Source organism: Pipistrellus hanaki (assembly GCF_964339955.1).
Source record: "Pipistrellus hanaki genome assembly, chromosome: 4".
NCBI lineage: Eukaryota > Metazoa > Chordata > Mammalia > Chiroptera > Vespertilionidae > Pipistrellus > Pipistrellus hanaki.
The window spans coordinates 785128-808685 of record NC_140506.1 but is presented as its reverse complement, the minus strand read 5'-3'; the positions used below and the strand labels follow the sequence as shown (position 1 = coordinate 808685).

Sequence of the window (23558 nt, the reverse complement as noted above, 5' to 3'; positions counted from 1 at the left end):
ACAGCCTCTCTGCTGGCCCCTGCTCATCACCAATAAGACAGCCGCCGTCAGAGCCTTCACACGGAGAACTCGGGGGCCCGTGTCCGCCTGTGTCCACCCTGCTGTGACTGGGCAGTCCTGCACGCTGCCCCCGAGGTCTCCTCACAGAATTACCTCCTCGAATACCCACGTGCCATCGCCACACGGCGTGCCGCGGCCCGGTACTCACCACCAGCACTGCGACCAGCGCCCCCTGCATGAGCCCCATCAGCACGTCGCTCCAGTGGTGCTTGTAATCTGACACGCGAGAAAGGCCCACGTAGATGGACGTGGCCACGAGGCCGAACTGCAGTGTGGGCCGCAGGAGCCTCGCCCAGTCCGCCCGCATCCTGGCCTGCAGGTAGAGCTGACAGAGGAGGGCCAGTCAGCACGCGGCTCCACGACTTCCCGTCAGGCGTCCCTCCCCTCTGCACGGCGGCGTGCTTCACATGACCCGCAGGCATGACACTAGTCATTGAGTAACGGGCACTGTTTATTCGTGTGGAATGAGGCTCCAGGCAGGCGTCCTGAACACTGCCCAGGAACGTGTGCTTAGGATCTGTGCCTCCGCAGGCAGACCACTGCTCCATGCCCAGGGCAGGGGGCGCCTGTGGATAGGGGGCTCATGTGAAGGCCAGCGCTGCCGACAGCCCGTCTTGGGCTGAGCCCCCTAAGCTTAATGCCCTCAATGCCCGAGGCTCGCTCGTCTGCAGCTGGGCAAGTGCACCCACTGCCTGAGCCAGCGCCGCTGGAGCCCCCCCTCGCCCCACAGGGTTCCCTGCACCCCTTCCAGCTCCGACCTTTCCCCGAGCCTGAGCGGCTCCTCCCGGCCTGCCGCCTGACCGAGGAGTCTGGTGGTTTCCTAAGAGTCCCTTGGCAAATCTGGGCCATTAAAAACGTTTTCGGTCTAATTTCCATCCAGTGAGGGCGTAAAAACCCAACAGAAAGTGTCTGTGGCTGTGCTTATTCAGAAGAGCGAGACAGGCCACGCCCGGCTGCAGGCTCTGTCCTCAGTGGCTGGACCAGGGAGCACCTGGCTCTGAAGATGCATGCCCGGCGGCGGCGGTGGCTCTCAGCGGTGGGCTGAGGTGCTGCCGGCTTTCCACAGCCCCCTCCCCGCCAACTGGAGGGAAGGGAGAGGGCAGTGACCCCTCGGTGCAAGCAGCAGGGGCAGCCGGGCACTCCAGTCACACAGCAGACTCCCCGTGGGGGAATCCCCGCCCCCTGCCAGACCAGCCCTGCTGGCGGCCCCGCCCACCTGCCCTGAGAGGAGGCGTGGTTTAAAGGACACCGGACCTCGTACTGGACCGCCCCCTCTGTAACAGGAAGGGAGTGGGCTTCCCGGAGACACAGGCAGCCGCGAAGCCTGCCCACCCCCCGTCTCTGGTAGGAGAACCCGACCAGCCCATGTCCAAGCAAATCAACGCCCCCCAGACGGCGCGTGGCCATCAGGAACCAGGAAGCAGTTGGAGAAGAGCCAGCCTTCGGGTCCACCTGGGCATGAGGGGCCGTGCTGGCAGCAGGCAGAGCTGCATGGCAGACGGGAGCTGCTCTAAGGAGCTCAGGGCATGCAGGGCAGGGGCAGGGGGCAGACGTCAGCTGAGGGGAGTGAGCATGGGGTGGCCACGGGGGAGGCCACACGCACACACCACGCACCAGGGGAGCTGCAGGGAGCAGGCGTGTACTCACCGCCAGGAACAGCGCGCAGTACATGGAGAAGGAGGAGTGGCCCGAATAGAAGGACAGCCTGCAAGAGAGGAGACCAGCTCGTTCTCTCCTGGGGGCCCCAGCGCCCTCTTCCCCTTTAGAGCCTGCACCGGGGCGGCCGTGGTGAGACTCAGGACGCCGAGTCCGGGAGCCAGCTCCGACACCAGAGCCGGCCCAGGGCCTGCCTGCGTCACAGGCACGGACCACGCTGCAGACTGCTCTCCACCACAGGTCGGCGCTGAGGACCCCGCCCCCGAGCACTCAGAGTGACTGCTTTTTACCAACAGGTTCTGAGGTCTAAACAGCGACGGGCTAGCATTCTCCGTGGGCACACGCCCAGCCTTGGGCTCCTCCAGGCTGTCGAGGGCTGCTTTCCCTGCGACAGCCTGGATTGGCCGTGTCAGACGCCCGTTCGGCCCGCAGAGCCCACAGCATTGCCTCCCTGGGCTGAGACGGCTCTCATCCTGGGCTGCAGTGACGACCAGTCTGCGGTCCGTCATGATGCCAGGGAGCCAAAGCTGCACCACGTGCTTGTAAGCCGAGGATGGGAAACGGAGGACGGGCACAGCGAAGAGACCAGAGCCGGCGCTCAGCTCGGTGCTGGCCGCTGGCACCCACTCTGAGCCGCGCCGGCACGCAGGCACCAGCCCGGACACGCACCTGCCCTCCTTCACTCGGAGCGGGTTCCCTCGGCAGACGTAGTATTCAATGTAACCGTCGCTGCAGTTGATCTTGGACCAGTCTATGTCGCAGACGTCCAGGAAGTGCGGCCGCAGCCTGCCGATGGAGTACTTGGCGATGTCGGTCAGGGACTGGCTGGCCCCTGCGCCGAATAGGAACGTGCCCACGGCCTTGTAAATGGTGGCCACGTAGTTATTCCTAATGAAGGAATTCGAGTGCAAGAGGTTACAGTACACACACACGACTTCTCCGATGGCCATCTGGAAAAGAAACGGAAAAGCACGTTAGAGCAGCAAACGGGCACTTTAAACAAAACTAAAAATAAACGAGAAAATGGCAAATCACAGTGAAACCACTTTAAAAACAGCGCTTCCCCTTTACGAATGCAGAGCGCACTCGGGCCCGAGCACACGAAGGGTGCCGGTCCGCTGCGGAGCCGCTGCCAAGGCGATGCAGCCTGACCTACGGTGGCCACCTCGCCTCGCCTCGCCTCTTGTGCTGGAAGGAGAGACAGCGATGTGGACAGTCTGTCTCAGAACACAGCTTCCCCAGCTGGAACTCCCTAAGCAAGGCCACAGCTTCCTTCTTCCCGACACTCCGCACAGCTCACAGCCAGCATGTGAAAAGGGGAGGAAAAAAAGGTGGAAGAGAATTTCAAGGAGCAAAACATGGAAAATACAAGCAGGGACCTAACCCTGAGGCCAGTGGTGCAGAGGGAGCGGGAGGCCGAGGGAGCGGGAGGCGGGGCCGGTGCACCTGTGAGCCGGCCCTGACGCCCCATCTCCCGGAAAAACGTCCCCTGCCTCCTCCCACGCCCCGCAGAGCTGCAGGCCGGGCCGCCCAGGCCTGAGCAGCTGGACCAGCTCGCAGCCATGGAGGGAGGTCAGAGGCACAAAAAGTCTCCAAATGCTTGACAAGTCCACGCACTAACACCCTGAAAATCTTACAAACACCCAATGGCAACAGTATGCCAATTACATCTGCTAACAACGCAAGCCACACTGGCTGCCTGAGCTCAAACCGGCGCCCGAGCAGTCCGCTGCCGAGTCCCTGCTTCCCGAGACCTGGCTCCCTGCTTCCATCCACACGAGGACGGTTCTCTGCGCGGTGAGCGGGCGAGCCTCACCGCCTCACGGGAGGAGCTCAGAACCCGGGCCCAACGTCCCTCCGTCCTGGCCGCCCGGCTCCTAAACCCCTCCTGAGCCGGAGCCCTGCCGCGGCCATGGCCCTTCCTACGAAAGCAGGTGGGTTTCCGGCTCAGCCGCCTGTGACCTCAGCGAGGGCGCTGATAACTAACTGAAGAGGCTGCCTCGGGGCAAACACGGGGAGCCCACTGGTGGCTCCTGGCTGGGTGCCCGTGGGCAGACCTCGCCTGTCCCGATAGGCCCCGGGGGACGGTCTCCCTGCCGCCCGGCCCTGCCTGCCGCCCGCTCCGCCGCCCGGACCGCCGGGAGCACCTGACAGACCAGCGGACAGACGGGCTGGCTGGGGAGCTGGTCGTGGACCACGGACAGCGGGTACGGAGCGAGGCGGCCCCGTGGGCAGGGAGCCCTCCACGCCCACTGTCGCTGCGCCGGCGTCGGCACCTTCCCGAGCGAGGACCTGAGCCCTCACCACCGTCAGCACGGAGCCCTGGCTCTCGCCCTGGAGACAGAGGGCCTGGGCGTGCCGGAGCCGGGCGCAGGCTCAGCGGCCCACGGGCGCACTCACATGCAGTGCGGGCCGGAGGGTGGGCCTCGGACGCTGGCCAGGCAGCGGGCCTGCATCGTCTCTGAGAGAACTCCAGTAGGAGGGTGTGTCTGCGGACGGCACGGGCAGCCATCCTTTTGTTTCATTCACTCTCTCCTGCTTTTGAGCCACCTATGTCCACGCTCAGCCTGGGACGCCCACACTCCCGTGGCCTAATCTGTGGCCTGATCTCACGCGTTATTCACTCAGCCTAGAGAAAGGAAAGCATTCACGAACTAAAGAAACGGGCACGGGTCGCAGCCACAGAGAGCCTGCTCAGCGAGCTCTGTACACACCACGCTGTCTGCACGCTCGTCCTCGCTCAGCCCGCCTTCCCACAAAGGCGTCCGGGACCTCTGGCCTGTGCCCCTCCTGCCTCCCCCTCTGACCACCGCGTCCCCACTCTCCTCCGTCCCCCTCAGCCACAGTCGCTCACAGCAGCGCAGGGCAGCCTCGCTGCCTTCGCGGGGGATGCGGCCAGCCTGGCCTCCCCTCCTCGGAGCAGCCATCCCTTGTGCTTGTGGGTGTTTGAGGATCGTCTGCATTTCACATCAAAGGCCTGGCACCAGTCTGAGTGAGGCCTGAAGGCTTTTTTAAAGAGAGCATTTACTTGCAGTAAATGAAGTGCAAAAGGCACTTCTGACCACGTGGGCCTGGAGGGAGCCGAGTTAACAAATAAACTGCAGTTAGCACCAAACCACTGCCCTCAGCAGTCTGTCCCGGCTGGTGTGTTGGCAAGGGCTGCACTTCACAGCCCGGCGACAGGCGGGCCGTGGTGTAGAACGGACCCTCGGTTTCCTTGCTGTTATGCTCAGCGGGAAGACCACGTGCTCACGGAGGCTGACACCGTCCAAGCTGCGCGTCTCTGACGGCACAGGAGGGCTGGTGCTGGCGGCCGGCCCCCGGCCCCGCAGAGCCACTGACCGTCCTGCAGCGACTTTAGCAGCTGCGCCTGCAGAGCATCTGCTACCAAGCGAAGCCCAGGAAAGGAGGCTGCTCTCTGCACCTGTAACAATCATCTCCCGAAACACGGACTGAGGAGACCCTCCTCGCACCCCCCTCCGTGGAAGCAGCAGAGGCACGGTTTCTTCCCATCAGTAGTAAACCTCAGCAGAAGGGTCTTCGGTTAAAGGGACACTAGTTTCTAACCCTCGCCCTCCCAGGGGAGTCTCCGAGGTCACTGCGTACCCCGAGCCAGGACGCCCCGAGGAACGGCGCCGGCTGCTCAGGGCTCGGGCTCAGGAAACCCGGGGCAGAGGTTTCCTGGTATCGTGAGCGACTCACCTGGGCGCTCGGGCGCTGTGGCCGTTCCTGAGCGAGGCATCACATTTCTGAATTAAGAAGTGTCTGCATTTTTAATTAATTCCCCAATGACACAGCACGAGGCTGTGATGGTGGCCTACCCCCTGGAGGGACCACGTTTCCCGCTTTAACTGAGTCCTGAAGCACAGACCCAGCGCCTCCTCGGCCTGAGGCCCCCGCAGAGCGGGGCTCGCCTGCCTGCCGGGACAGTCCCTCCTCGGCACTAACTGCCAGAGCGCTGCTCCTCGCCGTCCTGGCGGGCCCTGAAAATCCTTTGAAGTAAAAGTGGGTTAAATGAAGGCTTAACATTAGTTAGCAAGTTTTCTTTTCCAGAACCAGTCCATATACACAGGTTCATTAGGTTATAAACCAACGTCTAACCTGTGTCTAAAGTAGGGACGTGGATACTGACACCCACTACTGCAGGGTTACTAAAGGAGGGATCAAGCCCATCAGTCACAGGGGCACAGACTCGGCCAGCTCTTCCAGTTACACATTGCTATTCTCTCGGTCCCACCTGACGTAAATGACATCTGGATCAAATAACAGCTTCAGTCAAAGGTACACACACACACACACACACATGCACACACGCACACACGCATGCACACACACACGCACACGCACACACTGTTTCAGGTTCCGTATGCAGTCATCCACAGACAACCACATTCAGCCACCGACCAGAGGGAGAACGTGAAGAAGTGGGTGAACTTACGACGATGATACTGAATGGAATGAGTATTCCCCCCAGTAACGCGTAAGGGATGGTGTCGTCCTTGTAAGGGTACTTGATGGACACGTCATTACAGAACAGTCCTCGCTGGAAGGGGGTGTGCCTTGTGGTAAGAATTGCAAAAGGCAATCCAGCTAGCAAAGGAATAAACGAAAACATCGTTAAAAATGGAGCATCACAACACATCAATGGCAACCACGACCCGAGGCTGTTAACGCGTCTGCCACGGAGCGGGGCAGCAAGGCGAGGCGCAGCAGTGCAGGCGGGAGGCGCAGGCAGGACCCCCTCCGGGCTTCCACGTCGGCTCCAGGCCTCCAGGCGCCACTACACCCGAGGGACTCCTTCCCTTCCTGCCTTCTCGTGCCCTGGGCATTTCACCCGTCTTCACACTGTTTGCAACCATTCGTCACCGACGTGGCTCCCAGAAGCGACCCAGCACTGGCCATCGCAGGTCTAGGCCACGCCACACACAGGCCAGGCCACCGAGGGCCTAAGGAAGCTCTGCCCGGTGCTGGGGCTGTCACGGGGGCACAGCAGCTGGGAAAGGAGCCTGAGCTTCAGACCAGGTCTCTACGAAGGACCCTGGTCACGCACAGGAGCGGCCCCAGACACTGCTCCCGGGGCCGGGTCTCCGTCACCTCCCGCCCCCTGGCTCTAGCTGACGTGGACCGGAGAAGCCCTGCTCTGCTTCACCGAGCTCGGCAGACCGCCGACTAGGACTATCCTGCACAAAAGACAGTTTAGCAGAAACCTCAACACGCCGTCCGCCCCAAGCGGGGAGGGTCCCCTCCCCCCTCCCCCCACAGTGCCGCTCCGCCAGGCTGACACTGGTGCTCACGCCCGACCACTCCAGTTCTCACCGACCAGGGAGCCGAAGGCCGCCCTCTGCTCTGCGGAGTGCCTCCCACGTGCCCGCCGGGCCAGCCAGGCTGGCGGGAAGGAGTGCACGTCCCCGTTTCTCTCTCTCCCGGAGCACCGGCCACGGCTGCTTCTTCGGGGAAGCACCTGGCCGGGTGGGAGCTCGGCAGTCTTTAAGGCGCTCACCGGGTTCCCAGAGCCACGTTCTCGTAAACGCTACGTTTTAAGAAAAACCCGACTGGAGCTGACTGCCCACTGACCCTCCCCACCTGCCCGTCTGCATTCAGGTTCCGACACCAGCACAGACTGCCTGGGTGCCAGCCCCCCCACCCACACCCGCGCTGAGCAACTGCTGTTCACGGGGACCCACCACGTCCAGCACTCCTTCACTCACAGGAACCCCACACAGCACACATCGCGCGTTTCTGAACTGCGTTCCTTTTCCCACGGGGACTGCTCTCCGCAGCAAGAACAGGCCCGAGCACAGAACCCGAGTCCACATCCGACCAGTGCCTAAACCGTGGCAGGTTTTAGTCCTTGTTCTCAGAAAAATGCTCACTTACGGGCCCACATGTACTGAAAACTGTTTTCAGGAGCATATTCATTAAGTTGTGTGTTTCCCCCTTCGACACAGAAACTATGTTAGAAATTATTCTTAGTGTTTTTGGAATAGGAGAAAACAACATGAAGTCACACACAGGTATAATGAGTCCGTTTTTAAAAACAGGAACATCCCAGCGGACAGATACACGTAGATCCATGGTGCGAGGTTCTGCTGGATGCGACAGGACACGGAGCTGAGGCCACACAGGACACGCCGTGGGTCTCTGCCCCGGGCCGGGCCGCTCATCGCGGCCGCCTGCTGACTGGCCTCAGTCACGTGGTGCGTGGCGTTCTGGGAGTGGCTGTCACTCACGTAACGATGGGTCATCACGTGGGAGCACGCCCCTGGCTCCGGTCACTGCGCAGTGTGCTGTGGGCACACGCAACGGCTTATCCCCTCACCCGAGGGCGGGCGGCGGGTGGTCCCCGCTCTGTCCTCGATGACTGGACCCTGTAACACCCGGTTCAGGCTGGCCGACACGTACCGTGTCGAATGCAGAGGCCTCGGTGGAAGACTGCCCGCTGCTGTCCGCAGTGGTGAGCCCACGAGAAGGGCCCTCTGCACGCACACTCTCACAGTCACCGCCTCCCCGCCCCCCAGCCGGTGAGGACACATCACCAGAGCGTGTGACACGGACACTTGGCTTCCACACTCCAACCACAGGCCCCTCTCCCGCCGCCAGACAGCGACGAGCAGCAGCCTGGGCCCCGCGTGTGTCTGAGCAGGAGGCTGGTGACGGCGTCCAGCAGACTGAGAGCCCTGGCTCACGGGAAACCACGGCAACACCCCAGGCTCCTCCTCGGCAGAGGCTGATGTCTGCTCCTTTGTGCCGCGGGACCGTGCTCCGTGATGTGGCCGTGAACCGCAGGTGCCCGGAGAGGGGCGTGCGGGCTCGGGGCTAAGAACCCTGACAGGTGCCAGGCCCCGAGACCTGTGGCGAGGCCAGCACCACCTCCTGGAACAGACACTGAGCAGAGAGGGCGACGACCAGAGAGGGAGTTCTCAGGCTCCAGCCCCTCGCCGACGCCTGACCGGAAGGGGAGGTGCAGCTGAAGGCGGGACCCCAAGAGCCTGAGGCCCCGCTGCCCAGAGACAGGGCTGCCGCCTGCCAGGCCATAGCTGACCGCGGGAGGAGGCGTGAGTGTGGATGCACGTCCTCCAGCAGCCTCTGAGATCTCCCTGTGTATTCGCCAAGGGGAAAACTCCGAGAGGGAAAGCCAGCTGTGAAAATACATTTGTCCAAAGATGCCGGAGGACCTGACATACAGTCATACTGATGTGCTGATGCCTTCTTTCTTTTCCTTCTGCTTACATCTACAATAATAAACGCATCGTATGCTCATTGCGCGGGAAGGAAAGAAGGCCTACTCCTTGCATTGGGCCTCCAGTGTGACAACAGAACTCTGGTGACTGCTGTATACCGCAGCAACCACACTCAAAGCACAGGCACTTAACATCCACCACACTGACACCTTGGGTACAAACCTCACAGAACGTGTGTGTGCTGACAGTGACAAGCACAATGAGGGAAGGCAGAGGCCTCGGGGAGACACACGGAGGAGTTAACAAGGGGAAGGGTCCATCTCTCGGGGGCCAGAGCTCTTGTCGAGGTTCCAGCCGGACTGCTGCAGACACACTAAGTGCCCGTGGAAAGCCAGGCGCCCGGGGAGCGGAGAGCTCTGGAAAAGGGTCATCTCTGTGCTGGACAGTTCTAGAGTTTCGACAGATTGCAAGTGTCCTAATCGTATGCACACTGAGTGATCACAGTCAGTGTTTATTAACATGCTAGAGGCCCGATACAGGAAATGTGTGCAGGGGCTCGGCCCTCGCAGCCCGTCTGTTCCGGAAGGTCGGTCTGCAGTCTGGTCTAATTAGCATATTAGCTCTTTGTTATATGGGACAGTTCACTTTCCACATGCATTCCCAGTCATCATGGTGCAGTTTAGGTCACTGAATAATCCAATGTCTCTTTGGGAGTTTGTATGTTGGCCACACACACACACACACACACACGGCTATACTCTATTATTTTAGGCTGAACATGTTTACTACAAGGCTGTGCTATAGAATAACAAGACCTAAGAAAAGCAGCTACTCACAGTCCTGTGCAATCACTGGCACATGCAGAGAGCAAGTGTCCTTTTCCCAGACCACACACATTTAATATATATATTTTATTGATTTTTGTACAGAGAGGAAGGGAGAGAGATAGAGAGTTAGAAACATCAATGAGAGAGAGTCATTGATCAGCTGCCTCTTGCACACCCCCTTCTGGGGATATGCCCGCAACCAAGGTACATGCCCTTGACCGGAATCGAACCCGGGGCCCTTCAGTCCCCAAGCCGACGCTCTATCCATTGAGCCAAACCGGTCCCGGCCCAGACCACACACATTTAAACTCTAGAAGTATATGCCTTGCATACAGGGGTTTGGGGTTTAACTTCCTTGTTACTATCGTTACTCTAAAAGTTGCATACAAATTCAAGCTTCTTTTTCGAAAAGTAAATGTGTGAGGGCCCGGGAGGAAAGGTACACAAAGCCAGGGGGAAGGGAACATTTAGTGTGAAATTGGATCCTTAAGTCCCAGAAAAAAACCTTAGGCCAAGAAGACACAAAAATCAATCGTCTTCCCATTAGCTGAGGAAGAAACAGTACAGAGTGCCTTTGTTTTTTCTTAAAGAGTATGGACCTCAAATTGTAAAAATTAAGTTGATGGTTTAAAATGTTCTATCATCCAAATTCCTTTCCTCATCAATAAGTTACAAAGCATGCATCTGAGTCACATCCAACACTAGTCATTTCCAGAAAACCGCCTTCTTCACCCAAAGTCACAGGTAAACTGAAAACACACACACAAGTCCGCTGCGGCCCACCAGCCACCGCACATGCACCCTAGCCACATGCACACGCACCCCAGCCACCGCACACGCATCCCAGCCACCGCACACGCATCCCAGCCACCGCACACGCACCCCAGCCACCGCACACGCATCCCAGCCACCGCACACGAATCCCAGCCACCGCACAGGCACCCCAGCCACCGCACACGCATCCCAGCCACCGCACACGCACCCCAGCCACCGCACACACTGCTCCTTCTTTCACTAGGAACACGTTTTCATTAAAAAGTCTTTGCAGGCCATCGCTCCAATATTGGGAAAAAGAACGCAAGGATTTACACGTCTTTTTCCACTACTTTTTGAAAATGTAGCTGTATTTTTCCTAACTTAGCTGTTTTATATCTATAGTATATATATCTATAGTAAAACTCAAAAATGTTCACCATACAAATAAGTAAAAACAAGGCACAGACTGAATGTGAGTGTAGTCACAATGACAGGAACGCTGACCAGCTGGCCTGGCGGGTGTGGCTGGTGGTTGGAGCTTGGTCCTGTGCACCACAGGGTTGAAGGGGGGGAGGGGGTGTCTCCTATTAGAAGAAATCTATCAGACATCAGAGATATAAACTAGAAAACCCAAGAAGTAGGTTATCACTCAGAGGCAACGTGGGGCCCACCCGGAAAGAAAAGCCAGCCTCCTGCTGTGGAAACGGGCTGCTGAGCAAGTCCACGCCCTGGGAAGTCAGGCGGCAAGAGACTCGGACAGAGGAGAAAGCCGCCCGCCCCCACTGTCTGCGTCCAGGCACCTGGAGACACAGGGGACTCCGGATCCGGAGCCCATGATGAAGGAAGTGAGCGCAGCTGCTTAGCTGTGGGGGGACTTCGCCTGGAAGGGAACGTCCCAGGTATCTGACATCTGAAGCCCAGCCCCCAGACCGATGAGCTGCCCTCCAGCACACCACCTCGAACCCCTGACCAGGCTGAGGCACTCTGAGGGATCTAGACTGCATATGTGCCATTTCTCAGATTTAACACATAAACCATCTCCTTCCTATGGCCTGGATTCCCATGTGATAAATAAGACAAGCAGCACCTTAGCTCGGCATGTCATTTACCAGCACGGAACGCTTACGGGCTGAGCCAGCGTCTGCACTTTGTCCTGAAAGGAGTTGCTCCAGATGCCCGGGTGAGCCTCCGTGCTAGGCAGCACCCTAATGCTTCGGAGGACCACTCGTTCCCTGTGGCCTCGCACCCCTTGTCCTGGAGAAGCTGCCCCTCGTGAGCACAGGGCCTGCTGCTCGGCGACGGCCGTCCGCACACCACGCCGGGAAGGCCGGGAAGGCCGGCCGGCCTTACTCCAGCGCCATCACTCCACCCCCCTCCAGCACCACACGCCAGCGTCACCTACCTACGCGTGCATTTACTTACACAGGAAATGGGTACCCCAAGCCCCAGTACGGTGAGCATGGTGGTGGAGACGGTACTGTCATGGTACGGGTACTGGATGCTGATGTCTGTACAGAAAAAGCCTCTCTGAAATGGGTATATGTAACGCAGATTTAGAACAGCCATGGGCATGGAAGCTGTTGGGGAAGGGAAAAAAGACACACATGGTTACAGTCAGTTCGCTTCACCGGGAGGTCAAGTCTACCGAAGGGGCGGGTCTTAGCACATTCTGCCCGTTCTGGAAGGAACCTGAGCTCCATCGGCCAGAGTGAAGGGGCAGCAGGCAGGCCGCTCGTCCCCCCGCCTCACCGAGCACACGTGCTCCGGGCCCGGGCGCCTCGGAACCCCGGAGGGAGCCAGCCGGCCCTGGGGAAGCAATTTTGTAACCAATTCACTTTTTATTGAATTGCTTCATATCTTAATTATATTCAAGAAAAAAGAAAACTTAGTAAATACGTTTAATAATCATAATTATCAAAACCGCCAAATGTATTAAGGAGGGCGGGTATAAAATTTTGTTTCACATTTTAATTTAAAATATGGTTAGAAAACAAAAGAAACAATAAGTATATTTGATAATAAAAACAGAAAGAACCAAGCCCTTTGTATTCCAAAGAAAAATTAAAAGTTTTTTGTTTTGTTTTTTAAGCCCTGGCAAGCCTCCAAAATCACTATGACAAGCTACACAGGAATAATGTTCATTTGAGATTTCTCACCCAAATAAAATGAAAGCCAAAGAGAAACGAACTTTAATCAGTAGCTCTGCAATCCACTCCATGCACATGCTCAGGCTTTGCTTTAACAATCGGTCGCTCAGGTGTCTGTCTCTCACTCACACTGGCCACGGCCAGGCCTCCTCAGGACGGCCAGTGTGACAGCTGCAGGCCAGGCCACACGCACATGCGGAGTCAGAATGCGCACTCAGGGATTGTTTTGGAAGTGAAACCCGGAGGTATTTTGGGGAAGGGGCTGATGAAATTGTTCTGTATCTGGATTGTGATGGTAATTCTGCAACTCTAAGCATTTGTCAAAACTCGAAGAACTGTACAACCAAAAACTCAATCTACTGTGTGTGAAATTTAAAGGAAATACCATAAAAGACAAAGCATGACTAACTTCTAAGATGGTTTAACAGGCTCTCTGGGAATTCAGAGGTTAACCTGAGCTGGAGCAGCTAGAAAGAGGAAAAGGCAGACAGAGAGAACCGGTAAACCGTGGGCAGCAGACCTGCTGGAGGGGCGGTCGGTGAGGCCGGGGAGGCCTGGGAAGGTCAGGGAGACGGCCCAGCACACGGACAGTTGCGCAGAACGGTGCTCACAGCCAGCATGCTCGTGTGCTCACACGCCAGGCAGGAGCGACAGGCACTCACCAGCCTCCCTCCCCTGCGAACAGGGACCCTACGACGCCCCCCATTGGTCACACCCATCACGGAGGCGCAGAGCTGTGGACCCTGCTGAGACCAGCACGGGGGACCCGGAGGGCAGCACAGGCTGCTCTGGGGGGGCATGCCTCAGGGGGCGGGCGGGCGGGCTCAGGACCAGGCAGAACTGGGATGGGCGACACAGGACGGCGGGGAGGCCTGCCTTCGAGGCGCTCGCTCGGCATGGAGCCGTGCCGGTCCCAGTAAAAACCTCTGCAGACTGCTCTGGCCCCTGCCGACTCTCTTCTATCGGGAGGACGTGGCTGCAGACGCGCATTCAAGGAGAAGTTCTGGTTTGAAAACCGGCCTCCAAGGAGCGTGTCCTGGAGGAGGAAAGTCTCTGTCCCTCTGCGTGGGGTTGGCCACGGGTGAGACGGGGCTTCAGGGTTACATGTTTAAAAAGTAGGAACGTGGCTGGAACGCCGCTCTGAAATAGCGGGGCGATCAGCGGTCAGTGTGTGCTGACCGACACGGGAAGGGGGCGTGCGGACCGGCCCACAAGGCAGGCGGGGCGCTGAGGCGGCAACTGGCGGAGTGTGGAGTTGGGGGGACGGAAGTGAGTTCAGTGTTAAGAAGACTGACTTTGGGGTGGTCTGCACCTTCTTAAACCGCAGCCTCATCTCCGTCTCCCTCACCCCAGCCCTCAGGGCCCAATCACACAGAACCATTCACTGACCTGTGAACCAAGAGGTCACAGTCCAATTCCCGGCCAGGGCACATGCCCGGGTTGTGTGGGGTGTGCTGGGGATTCTCTCTCATCATTGATGTTTCTCTCTGCCTCCTTCTCCCTTCCTCTCTGAAATCAATAAAAATACATATTTTTAAAAACCATAGATGCCTTGCCCTGACTGGTTTGGCTCAGTGGATAGAGCATCGGCCTGCGGACTGAAGGGTCCCAGGTTCGATTCTGGTCAAGGGCATGTATCTTGGTTGCGGCCACAACCCCAGTGGGGGGTGTGCAGGAGGCAGCTGATCGATGTTCCTCTCTCATCGATGTTTCTAACTCTCTGTCCCTCTCCCTTCCTCTCTGTAAAAAAATCAATAAAATATAAAAAATAAAATTAAAAAATTAAAAAATCAATTAATTTAAAAAAAGCACAAAAAACAAACACCACAGGTGCCTTAATATAATATATAGGACTAGCGGCCCGATCCACAAACTCCGAGCCAGGGGCTCAGCTCTTGCGGCCCTCACAGCCCCGGCTTTGTCTAGAAGGCCGTCCAGTCTCATTGGCATGTTATGCTTTTATTATTATAGGTTATTACAGATGGGCAAAAGTAGGTTTACAGTGTGAGTGCGTAAAACAGAGTTTATTCTGTGTTATTATCACTAATAAGTGTGTCATTTCCCCGGGAGGCTCGGCGTGGGAACAGGTGGTGGCTCACTGGACCTTCGGAGAACTCGCCGTAATGCACAAGTGAGCACACAGGCAGCACACGCCTGAGGTACGGAAACCACAATCTGTGTACCAGCAACTCCGGCCTGAAGAGTCCTAAGGGATTTCTCTCCAGAAGACTCGTGAGAACAAACCAAGGAAAGGGGAGGTCAGCGAGCTGTCAGGCCCAGCCCACGAGGGAGGCACTTCCAATCCTGCACTGACGGTCCCTGCTCAGGCTCCACGGGGAGCGCCTACAGGGCAACTGTGGGCACGGCCTGCACGGACAGCGGGTCCCCGGGCCCGGCCAGCCCGCGCGCCCGCTTCCCACGCGGCTGCCTGCCAGGAGCACTGCTCTCCCTCCTCCCCGAGAAGAGAAGGTGGAGCCCCAATTCATCTGTTACCCCCTCCCCTAGCTCCCCCAGGCCCGCGGCTCCCCTGCAGGGAGGCGGAGGCTCCCATTCCCACAGGAGGCGGCAGAGAGCAGAGCAGGAACCCTTCAGCCAGGCCTTCGCCATCGCCTCAGGCCGACTCCTCCAGCTGCCTCTCCAGAGCCACTAGCCACGGTCAGACCTGCAGCGGTCACACACGCACACACACACACACACACACATACACACACACACGAGCACCCCGTCCACGCCGCCCAGGCTGCGCTCCAGGCCCGCTCCTGGCCCGGGTGAGACACTCACTACTGTGCCACGTGGGACACTTGCTGTCACCCTCAGCTCAGAGCGTGATCACATGGCCCGTTCCCGTAGCAAAGGTCAGCTGACGGGAAGCCCTAGAATAACCAGGCAGCCCGCCTACAGGACGCTGAAATAGCACCTGCTGGCCTGCAGCCACGTGTGACCCCGAGTCTGTGTCTCTCTCTCTCTCTCTCTCTCTCTCTCTCTCTCTCTCACACACACACACACACACACACGCACACACACGCTCAGGCAAGGCTGCTCTGTGGTGAGGACCACAGCCGCTGTGCGGGTGACTATGTCTTCACGTCCCGGCCCCCAGGCATGTCCGAGAAGACCCGTGCGAAGGATGGATGAGGCCCGAGCACCCACCGGCCCTGTACGCAGCACGGCCACCCGCCGCCCTCACTTAACACAGGCATCTGCATGCAGACTTCCCGCCCGGAAACCTGGGAACAATTTAAACCTAACCAGTAGTATTAGTATTAGAGCAAGCAACTCATACATAGCAATATGTCCAATGTACCGATAACGAGGCAAAATAACCTGCAAGAACGTTACAATTCGTATTTCATTTGTATGAAAAAGTACTGGTCTTTGTGTCTAAAACAAACATCAGAAAGCCTAGAAAAAGACATAACCAGCTTCCAGGTAGTCAACCCCAGAGACGGCACTTACTATAAAACCAGACAGACACCTCACCCCACTGCACATACTTCCACATTTGAATGTTTTATGACACAACAAAAAATCAAGATCATTAATTTTGACTTTGAAGAACTGCTTTATCACCATGAAAATGATGTTTTTTCTTTTTTTGCTGTGTTTCCTAAAATTATGCTACAAATGGCACTTACTGAAAAAGCTCTAATCTCAAAAGCGTCTAATGTTTCTATGGATAAGTGAGAGCCTTTCTCGAGTGCCTACGATTGCCAGGCGTTGGCCTATACATTCTCTCTAACAATTTCACGAAGGGAAGACAGTCCCCAAATTCTGACATTTGAAAACTTAAAAATCTAGGTCATAGGTCTAGAAAAGCTAAAATGTAAATCATAAAACAGCCTGAAGTGAACATGAAAATACAAATCAAAACTTAAAGTGCACAGCTAAAACATTACACATGAAAACTAGAGCCTTAAACGCATACCTTAGAAATTAATGGAACATTCAGTTACTTATTTTTAAAAAGCTCAGCAGAGTGAAAGGAATATAGAACAGGAATGAATACAATGGAAAACAAAGGAAAAGCCAGACGACCCAAACCAAGTGAGCTCTGTGCTATTCTGTGCTACCTGAGCCGCTTTTAGAAAGTTCTAGTCATTGCAAACTTAAGGGATGTCCTTTGTTTGGTGTCTAATTCGGTTCAAACAAAATGCACCCCGTTTTCTCGCTTTCTTTGGAAATAGGTGCTGCGATTCTTCCCAGACACGGAGAGCCTACTGCTGACGGACAGCTCTGTGCCCCCTTGGGGAACGGGTGTCCGGTGTCCGCAGGAGAGGGCCATCAGGCTTCACCCACGGAGCACACGGATGTGCCAGGGGAGAGCCACAGCACGTGCGGACACGGCCCTGCTGGCCCTGCCCTCGACGCAGCGCCATGTCAGCACTGCTGGGCGCTCACACGGGCACTCAGGCTCACGACGAGTGTCTGCACTCTCGGAGCAGCGGGGGCTGTGCCAGGCGGTGCGGCCGAGCACGCGGGGACACAGCCACGCCGGGAAGAAGACCAGGCCGCAGAGCCCACCACAGGGAGGAGCTGCCGGGGAAGGAGGGCCACCCGATGCAATGTGCCTCTCACTGACCCCGCCGGCCCCCCGGGCGTCACTGCTCCAGCAGCTGTAAAGTGAACATCCCAGCAGCTGGAGGTGGAGAACCTGCCCCGGGCCACGCGGTCAAGAGGCCGTGAGCCCACGGACGCCCCGCGGTCCAAGGACAGACGCCACTTCAAAGAGCCGAGTAGGAAGAGGACGGGAAGCAGGTCATGGAGGGCTGACAGAGGCCGCATCCGTGGGAGGAGCAGCCTGACAGAAGAAAGGGGTGAAGGTAGGAGGAGAGACTGTAATTATCCGATAGAATAAAGATGCAATATGCAAGTGGTCGTTACTCGTTACGCCGTGAAGCTTAATGACTGACCACGTCACTACCGGATCACGGATCAGCAGGAGGGTGAGGCAGCGAGCTACAGGAGGGGCAGGGCACGAGCTGTGAGAGGAGGTGGGGGAGCTGGAGGGCGGGAAGAGGGCAGAGAGCTGAGGAGGCAGCGGAGGGCTACTGGCGCACAGATTTGTGCGCAGGGCTACTGGTCTTCTAATGAAAAGGAAGGGAGGGGAGAACTGCCCGCACTTCAAAGGCAAGTAGTTGTTTTGTTTTTGTCGGTATAGCGAGTGGGAGGAGGTGATGGGGGAGGGTTAGAATAAGGATGGGGAGCTAGGTCCAGGGGAGCGGGGGGAGATGCCAGCACAGGGACAAGGCCACCCCCTCCAGGTGGCTCGCGTTGTGCTGCTCGGCAGTTCAGTCAGGCCCGGGTCCTCTTTGGCAAGGCCAAGTCCAGTTATGAGCTGGCCCCACCCTCTCCCAGGCTGCCCACTGCCCTTGGCCCTGTGGCCGATGGCGAAGGGGAGAGAGGGCGGAGCACGGACGCCGCCTGTGTCTGCACACACTGCATCTGCCCTCCCCACACTGGCACGCCAGCTCCAGGCGCAGCGGGAGCTGAGCTTTGTTCACAAACAGATCCCAGCACCCAAGTGAGTGCTTAACGCCAGCAGGCCCTGGGCACAGGCTGAACAACAAAGAGCACCTTGTAAAACAGGTATTATCACCCTGCCTGACAGGCGAGGTGACTCAGAGAGGACCAGAGCGTGATCACAGCCGCCGTACAATGCAGGAGAAACCAACCGTGCCCACCGCCGGCCGCCCAGCACGGCCGCCCAGCACGGCGGGCTCTGTCCCCGGCCGGTGGCCTGGGCGCCACTTCAAGGAGCCGAGTAGGAAGAGGATGGGACGCAGGCCATGGAGGGCTGGCAGAGGCCACAGCCCGTGGGAGGAGCAGAAGGAAGGGGTGAATGCAGGAGAGACAGTGTAATTATCCGATATAATAAAGGAGGGGCCGGGGAGCCGCAGGTGGGCGCTGGGACCTCACTGTCAGCGGGGCTCCAGGATTAGCAGGTACCTGTCTGACGCTCAGTCCTGAACGCACTGGAGACAGCACCGCCTGCTGGAAAGTGAGGGGCGCGGGTGCGGAGGGTCCGCAGGAGGAGACGCACGAGTGCTGCCGCTGCCAAATGCAGGCGAGGGGGGTCTGAGCCCAGCCCCGCCCCGCAGTGGGCTAGGGGACAGACATCAGGCGAGGGGAGGAGGCACCAGAGGAGTATGAGGGCAGCAGAGCTGCCGTAGGAAGGGTCTGACCCCAGGAAGTGAGAAGTCCACACGGCTCTGAGCGAAGGCCTGAAGCCGCACTTGGCACAGATGAGTGCGAGGCGCAGGGGAGGGGGAAGGGCGGGCGCCAGGCAGAGGTCAGTGGCAGAGGTCCCTCACCCCCTCCTGGGTGTCACGTCCTGAGGTTTTCAGTGGTCAGCCTGGTCCACAAGTATGAAATGGAAAGCTCCGCCACCACGGGAAGGTGTGGGAGACCCGTCCTGTGCCGTCCTGTGGGGGTCAGGACGTCCGTGTCACTGCTGGCTGCTGCGGCTGACCTGAGGGCGCCTCACGTATGAACTGGGGGAAGGTCCGTGTGCACAGGAAAAAACCAGCACATACGGGGTTCAGTGCTCTCCGGCTCAGGCACCCCTGGGGTCCCGGGAGCACTCCCGGTGATGGGGGGGTGTATTTGAGAATGACTCGGAGATGGCACCCAGGCCTCAGCTCCTGACACCTGCCTGTCACGGCCGAGGCACCGCTCTCTGGCTGGCTTTTGTTTTGTGTTTAAGTCGGGACAAAGGGAAAAGACGCTGAATGTAAGTGACATTTACCAAAGAAGGTTTTCACTTTCTGTGGTTTTCTGTCAACAATTACCTATAATATCCTCAACCCTGGAGTCTGAGTCCATTAAGACACTTAAAATAAGCATGTATATACTTACCGAGCTTTTTAAACACTGCAATGACCGTGCGGGCAGGTCTCCGCACAGAGCCAGCGGCCGTGTGCGGACAAACATAGACTCGGATCTGTCACCTGCTGTCCCGCCCCGGCCGGAGGCAGAGCCAGCCACACACCCTCCGCCGCCGCCACAGCTGTCCCTCCTCCCTCAGAGGTCACAGCAGCTCGGCCCGGGCTGGGCTCCCAGCGAGGCGGAGGCTGACGGACAGGGTGTGGGGAGAGACGGCTGATTTGTTTTCTACTTGACTTTCTCCTCGGCCCTGATCAGGAATCTATTCTGGGCTTCTTTGGTATTTGAAGCGACAGCTATAATAATTTCTCAGCCCAAACACACGCCATTGACATGGAATTAGAGTTTGGGGGTCACACAAGCACATTTTGAAAGAGGCAAAAACGACAGCAAACCACATAGTCACGTGCAGTACATGAGCGGCTGTCCCGTTAGAAGTGAAGGATGCTGGGTGCGGAGGCTGCAGGGCACCATCCCATGGATGTGATAAGAGAGGTGGCTGCCGAGGGGAGGGCCCGGGAGGGGAGGGCCCGGGAGGGAGGACCTGGGAGGGGAGGGCCCGGGAGGGGAGGATCTGGGAGGGAGGCCTGGGAGGGGAGGGCCTGGAAGGGGAGGGCCTGGAAGGGGAGGGACGTGGAGGGAGGGCATGGGAGGGGAGGGTCTGGGAGGGAGGGCCTGGGAGGGAGGGGCCTGGGAGGGAGGGCCTGGGAGGGAGGGCCTGGGAGGGGAGGGTCTGGGAGGGAGGGCCTGGGAGGGGAGGGCCTGGGAGGGAGGGTCTGGGAGGGGAGGGTCTGGGAGGGAGGGCCTGGGAGGGGAGGGCCTGGGAGGGAGGGCCTGGGAGAGAGGGGCCTGGGGGAGGGGCCTGGGAGGGAGGGCCTGGGAGGAAGGGCCTGGGAGGGGAGGGTCTGGGAGGGAGGGCCTGGGAGGAAGGGCCTGGGAGGGGAGGGTCTGGGAGGGGAGGGCCTGGGAGGAAGGGCCTGGGAGAGGGCAGCTGGAGGGGCTTTTCTGCTCCTCTGTATCTCGATGGTGGAGGCTCCCTCTCCACATCCTAGCATGTCTGAATCCACGGACTGGTACCCAAAGTGGATTTCACTATGCAGAATGCAAACCAGCTCGAATGCTGGCTTCAGCGGCCACCCCCTCTGTTCCTCCCTCCTGCCCCACACCCCACGCCCCACCCAGCTTCCTCCACGGGCCTGTCGCAGGGCGGGTGCTGGGCAGCGCTGGCTCGGCAGTCAGATGCCCTGGCCGGGCTTAGCTCTGGCACCCTCCCATCCCATCTCTACCCCCCCGAGTGTGCATGGCAAATTACCTGCCATCTGAGCTCAGCCTCCTCTTACGGCGAATGGGAACAAGTCCTAATTACATACCTCCCAGAACCCCATGCTCAGAGCCCAGCCATGTGCCTGACACAGCACCTGGCACAGGAAGAGGACTTAATAATAAACGCTCTCACCGACGGTCCTCTGCCTGCCACCTGCACAGCCACCGCGGCCTCTCCGAGTCCCAGCGGCCCGGACACACAGACCTGCCCCGACATGTAGCATGTACTGAGCAGTTCCTCTCCAGCAAATAAAATGAGTCTGTGTCATCTGACCCGACTCAGCAGAGGCCAGCACGTTCCTGCCGACAGTCCATCGTCGGCGTGAGAATGGTGTGTCCCTGAGGGGGTCTCACTGTGAGAGAGCAGGGAGTGTTGGGAGGAGGGGGCACAGAAAAGGCAAGAGCCCAGTGAGATGGCCGGACGGGTGCCCCAGAGCTTCCAGTGTACAAAGGGTGTTGTATACAGAACAGCAGCACAGAAAAGGCAAATAATCTAAATATAAACAATGGAAGTTAAAGTGGATTATGCCAAATACAAACAGAAGATCACATAAACATTCAAAGTATTTGGTAGAAAACTATGGTTAAAATTAAAGAGTAGGGGGTGTGCAAGAGGCAGCTGATCGATGATTCACTCTCATCGATGTTTTTAACTATCCCTCTTCCTCTCTGTAAAAAAATCAATAAAATATATTTAAAAAAATAAAATTAAAGAGTATATGCAGTAATATCCCAATATTTTTAAAGCATGTGTTTTTGTTGTGTTTTTTTTCCAAGTGTGAATTCATACACATGAAGAAATCTGTAAAGATATATAACCAAATGTTAAAAAAAAAGAAAAAAAAGAAAAAAAGGGTGTCTCTGGGCGATGGGAAGACTAGTAGTGATTTTATTTCCTGGTTTTCTAGAGTTTACCAATGTATTACATGTTAATTTTAGAAAGTTTGGAAATTAATAATTCTTTTAAAGAAAAAGGCTAATCTAGATCTTATGAGGAGAGTATTCCACATCATAAGTACATGATGCTAACCACACGCAACGAAACGCCATCCATTTCCAAAGCCAAGCAGTCTATCCAAACCCTGTCCCGAACCCAGCCTGACGGAGCCCGGGAGCAGGTGCACAGGAGCGCCGCCCCGGCCACCCACACCTTCCTCCAGAGCTGGAGCCGGGGCGCGAGCTCGCGGGGCTGGCCCTGCCGGGCCTCGGGGTGAGCTCATGAAATGTGTGACCGTAGCGCAGGCTGGCTGTAAGCTGACCACGCGCAGGGTGTGAATGGTGGCGATCCGCCGTCCATCGGCGCTTGGGAAAGAAGGCCCCGCACCGGCTCGAAAGGCGCCCGGTAGCCAGCCACCCTCACAGGGAGCGCAGGAGCGATCAGAGCGAGGCTCCTCTCTGCGGTGTTTCTACCGCCTGTTTAGTCTGCAGTTTAACCAGAGTGTGACGGGCAGGGCTCACTGGAGTGTCCTTTCGGCTTGTAAAACGAAGCTCCCTGTGTTCAGGTGAGACCTTCCCAGCTCAGAAACCCACCCGACAAGTCCCCGCAGAGAAGCTGGGCAAGAGCCTCCCCCCACACCCCTCCCCACCCCGTGGCAGCAGGCCGGCCGTCCACAGAGCGAGCCCTCCTCCTGGATGCAGTGCGGACGCCGCCAACCCCTGTGCGGAAAGGCCAGCACAGAGGCCTCTGGAGCGGCTGGTACGGTGGGAGGGCCGGCTCTTACCCCTTAAGGAGACAACTTGGACAGAAGAAGTCAGACTGCCGGGATGCCACCATTCCAGGACAAACATGGTTATCTCAGTGCCTCAAATGTACTAGGAAATAACTCAAGAACCAAAACTACAAATAAAAATTTTAAATAAACAACCAAATAAAACCCGGACCTGAGACCTCAACTGCTTTTCCTTTTTCATGCCCCCACCCCACTACGGAGTATATTGTGTATTTTAGATTTGAAGAGTGCTTATGTAAATTGCATTATGTCTAGCCTGAAATTATGCCAACGGCAAGGGACCAGAAGCTAAAATAAAGTCATACTAAGGTGTGTCCCAGAGAAAAGTATAAAAACTCTACTCTGGCAGGAAGTCCCCAAAGTGGCATATCTAAATTAGTAAGCTTTGTTTAAAATACACACACACTTTTTTTTAAAGGCACACAAGCCAAAAGCGTTTGGTAAATTTCTTTTTTTAATGGTTATGATTATTGCAGTAGCAAATCATATGTTTCCTCAGAAGGGTATGTCTGTATCACTCGGTGATTTTATTTAGAAGGTGAGTGGAGACGGAAACTCCCAGGCAGAGTTCCTAAGGCTCAGCACACACCGTGCTGACCTGCAGGAGCCGCAGCCCGGGGAAACGAGAGGGCGGACCGCGGCCAGGCGGCAGCCCTCTCCCGTCATGCAGGGGAGAACGGAGCCTCACCCTCGCCGGACCGAGTGCCCACGCTGCGACCCCAACAAGATCGACCCCAACAAGATCGGGCAGAAAGCAGCTGTGAAGCCACGCCCACAGCTCCACGCCCACCTGGCACCTGCTGCAGGGAAACGGTGGCATCAGAGGCCCCTGCTCTCGGCCAAGAGCATCTGGCAGACATTCGACCATCTCGGCCGCCCCGTCCCGCTCTCCGGCGGGGTCACTCCCCGCAGGAAAAGCCCTGGCCCGGGCTCCGGCCCCGGCAGGGCCCGCCCCGGCTGCCAGTCTGCCAGGGGCTCCTGCTCGCTGCGCCACGT

The 23558-nt window shown here is 57.6% G+C and overlaps 1 protein-coding gene across 3 annotated transcripts in view; it reads right to left on the bottom strand.

Moving 5' to 3' along the window:
* PLPP1 (phospholipid phosphatase 1) overlaps positions 1-23558 on the bottom strand; it is a 33416-nt gene that overhangs the window by 471 nt on the left and 9387 nt on the right. Inside the window, exons 1-5 of one of the 3 annotated variants that reach the window (XM_084881021.1) lie at positions 12637-12728; positions 11903-12057; positions 2386-2666; positions 1708-1765; positions 209-385 (exon numbers count right to left, since the gene is read on the bottom strand). In XM_084881021.1, the coding sequence (XP_084737147.1) occupies positions 209-385; positions 1708-1765; positions 2386-2666; positions 11903-12052 (666 nt within the window). In that variant the 5' untranslated portion in view covers positions 12053-12057; positions 12637-12728. Of the gene's footprint in view, positions 1-208; positions 386-1707; positions 1766-2385; positions 2667-6154; positions 6307-11902; positions 12058-12636; positions 12729-23558 lie in introns of those variants that run through there. The other 2 variants (XM_084881020.1, XM_084881019.1) reach the window with 2 other exon arrangements.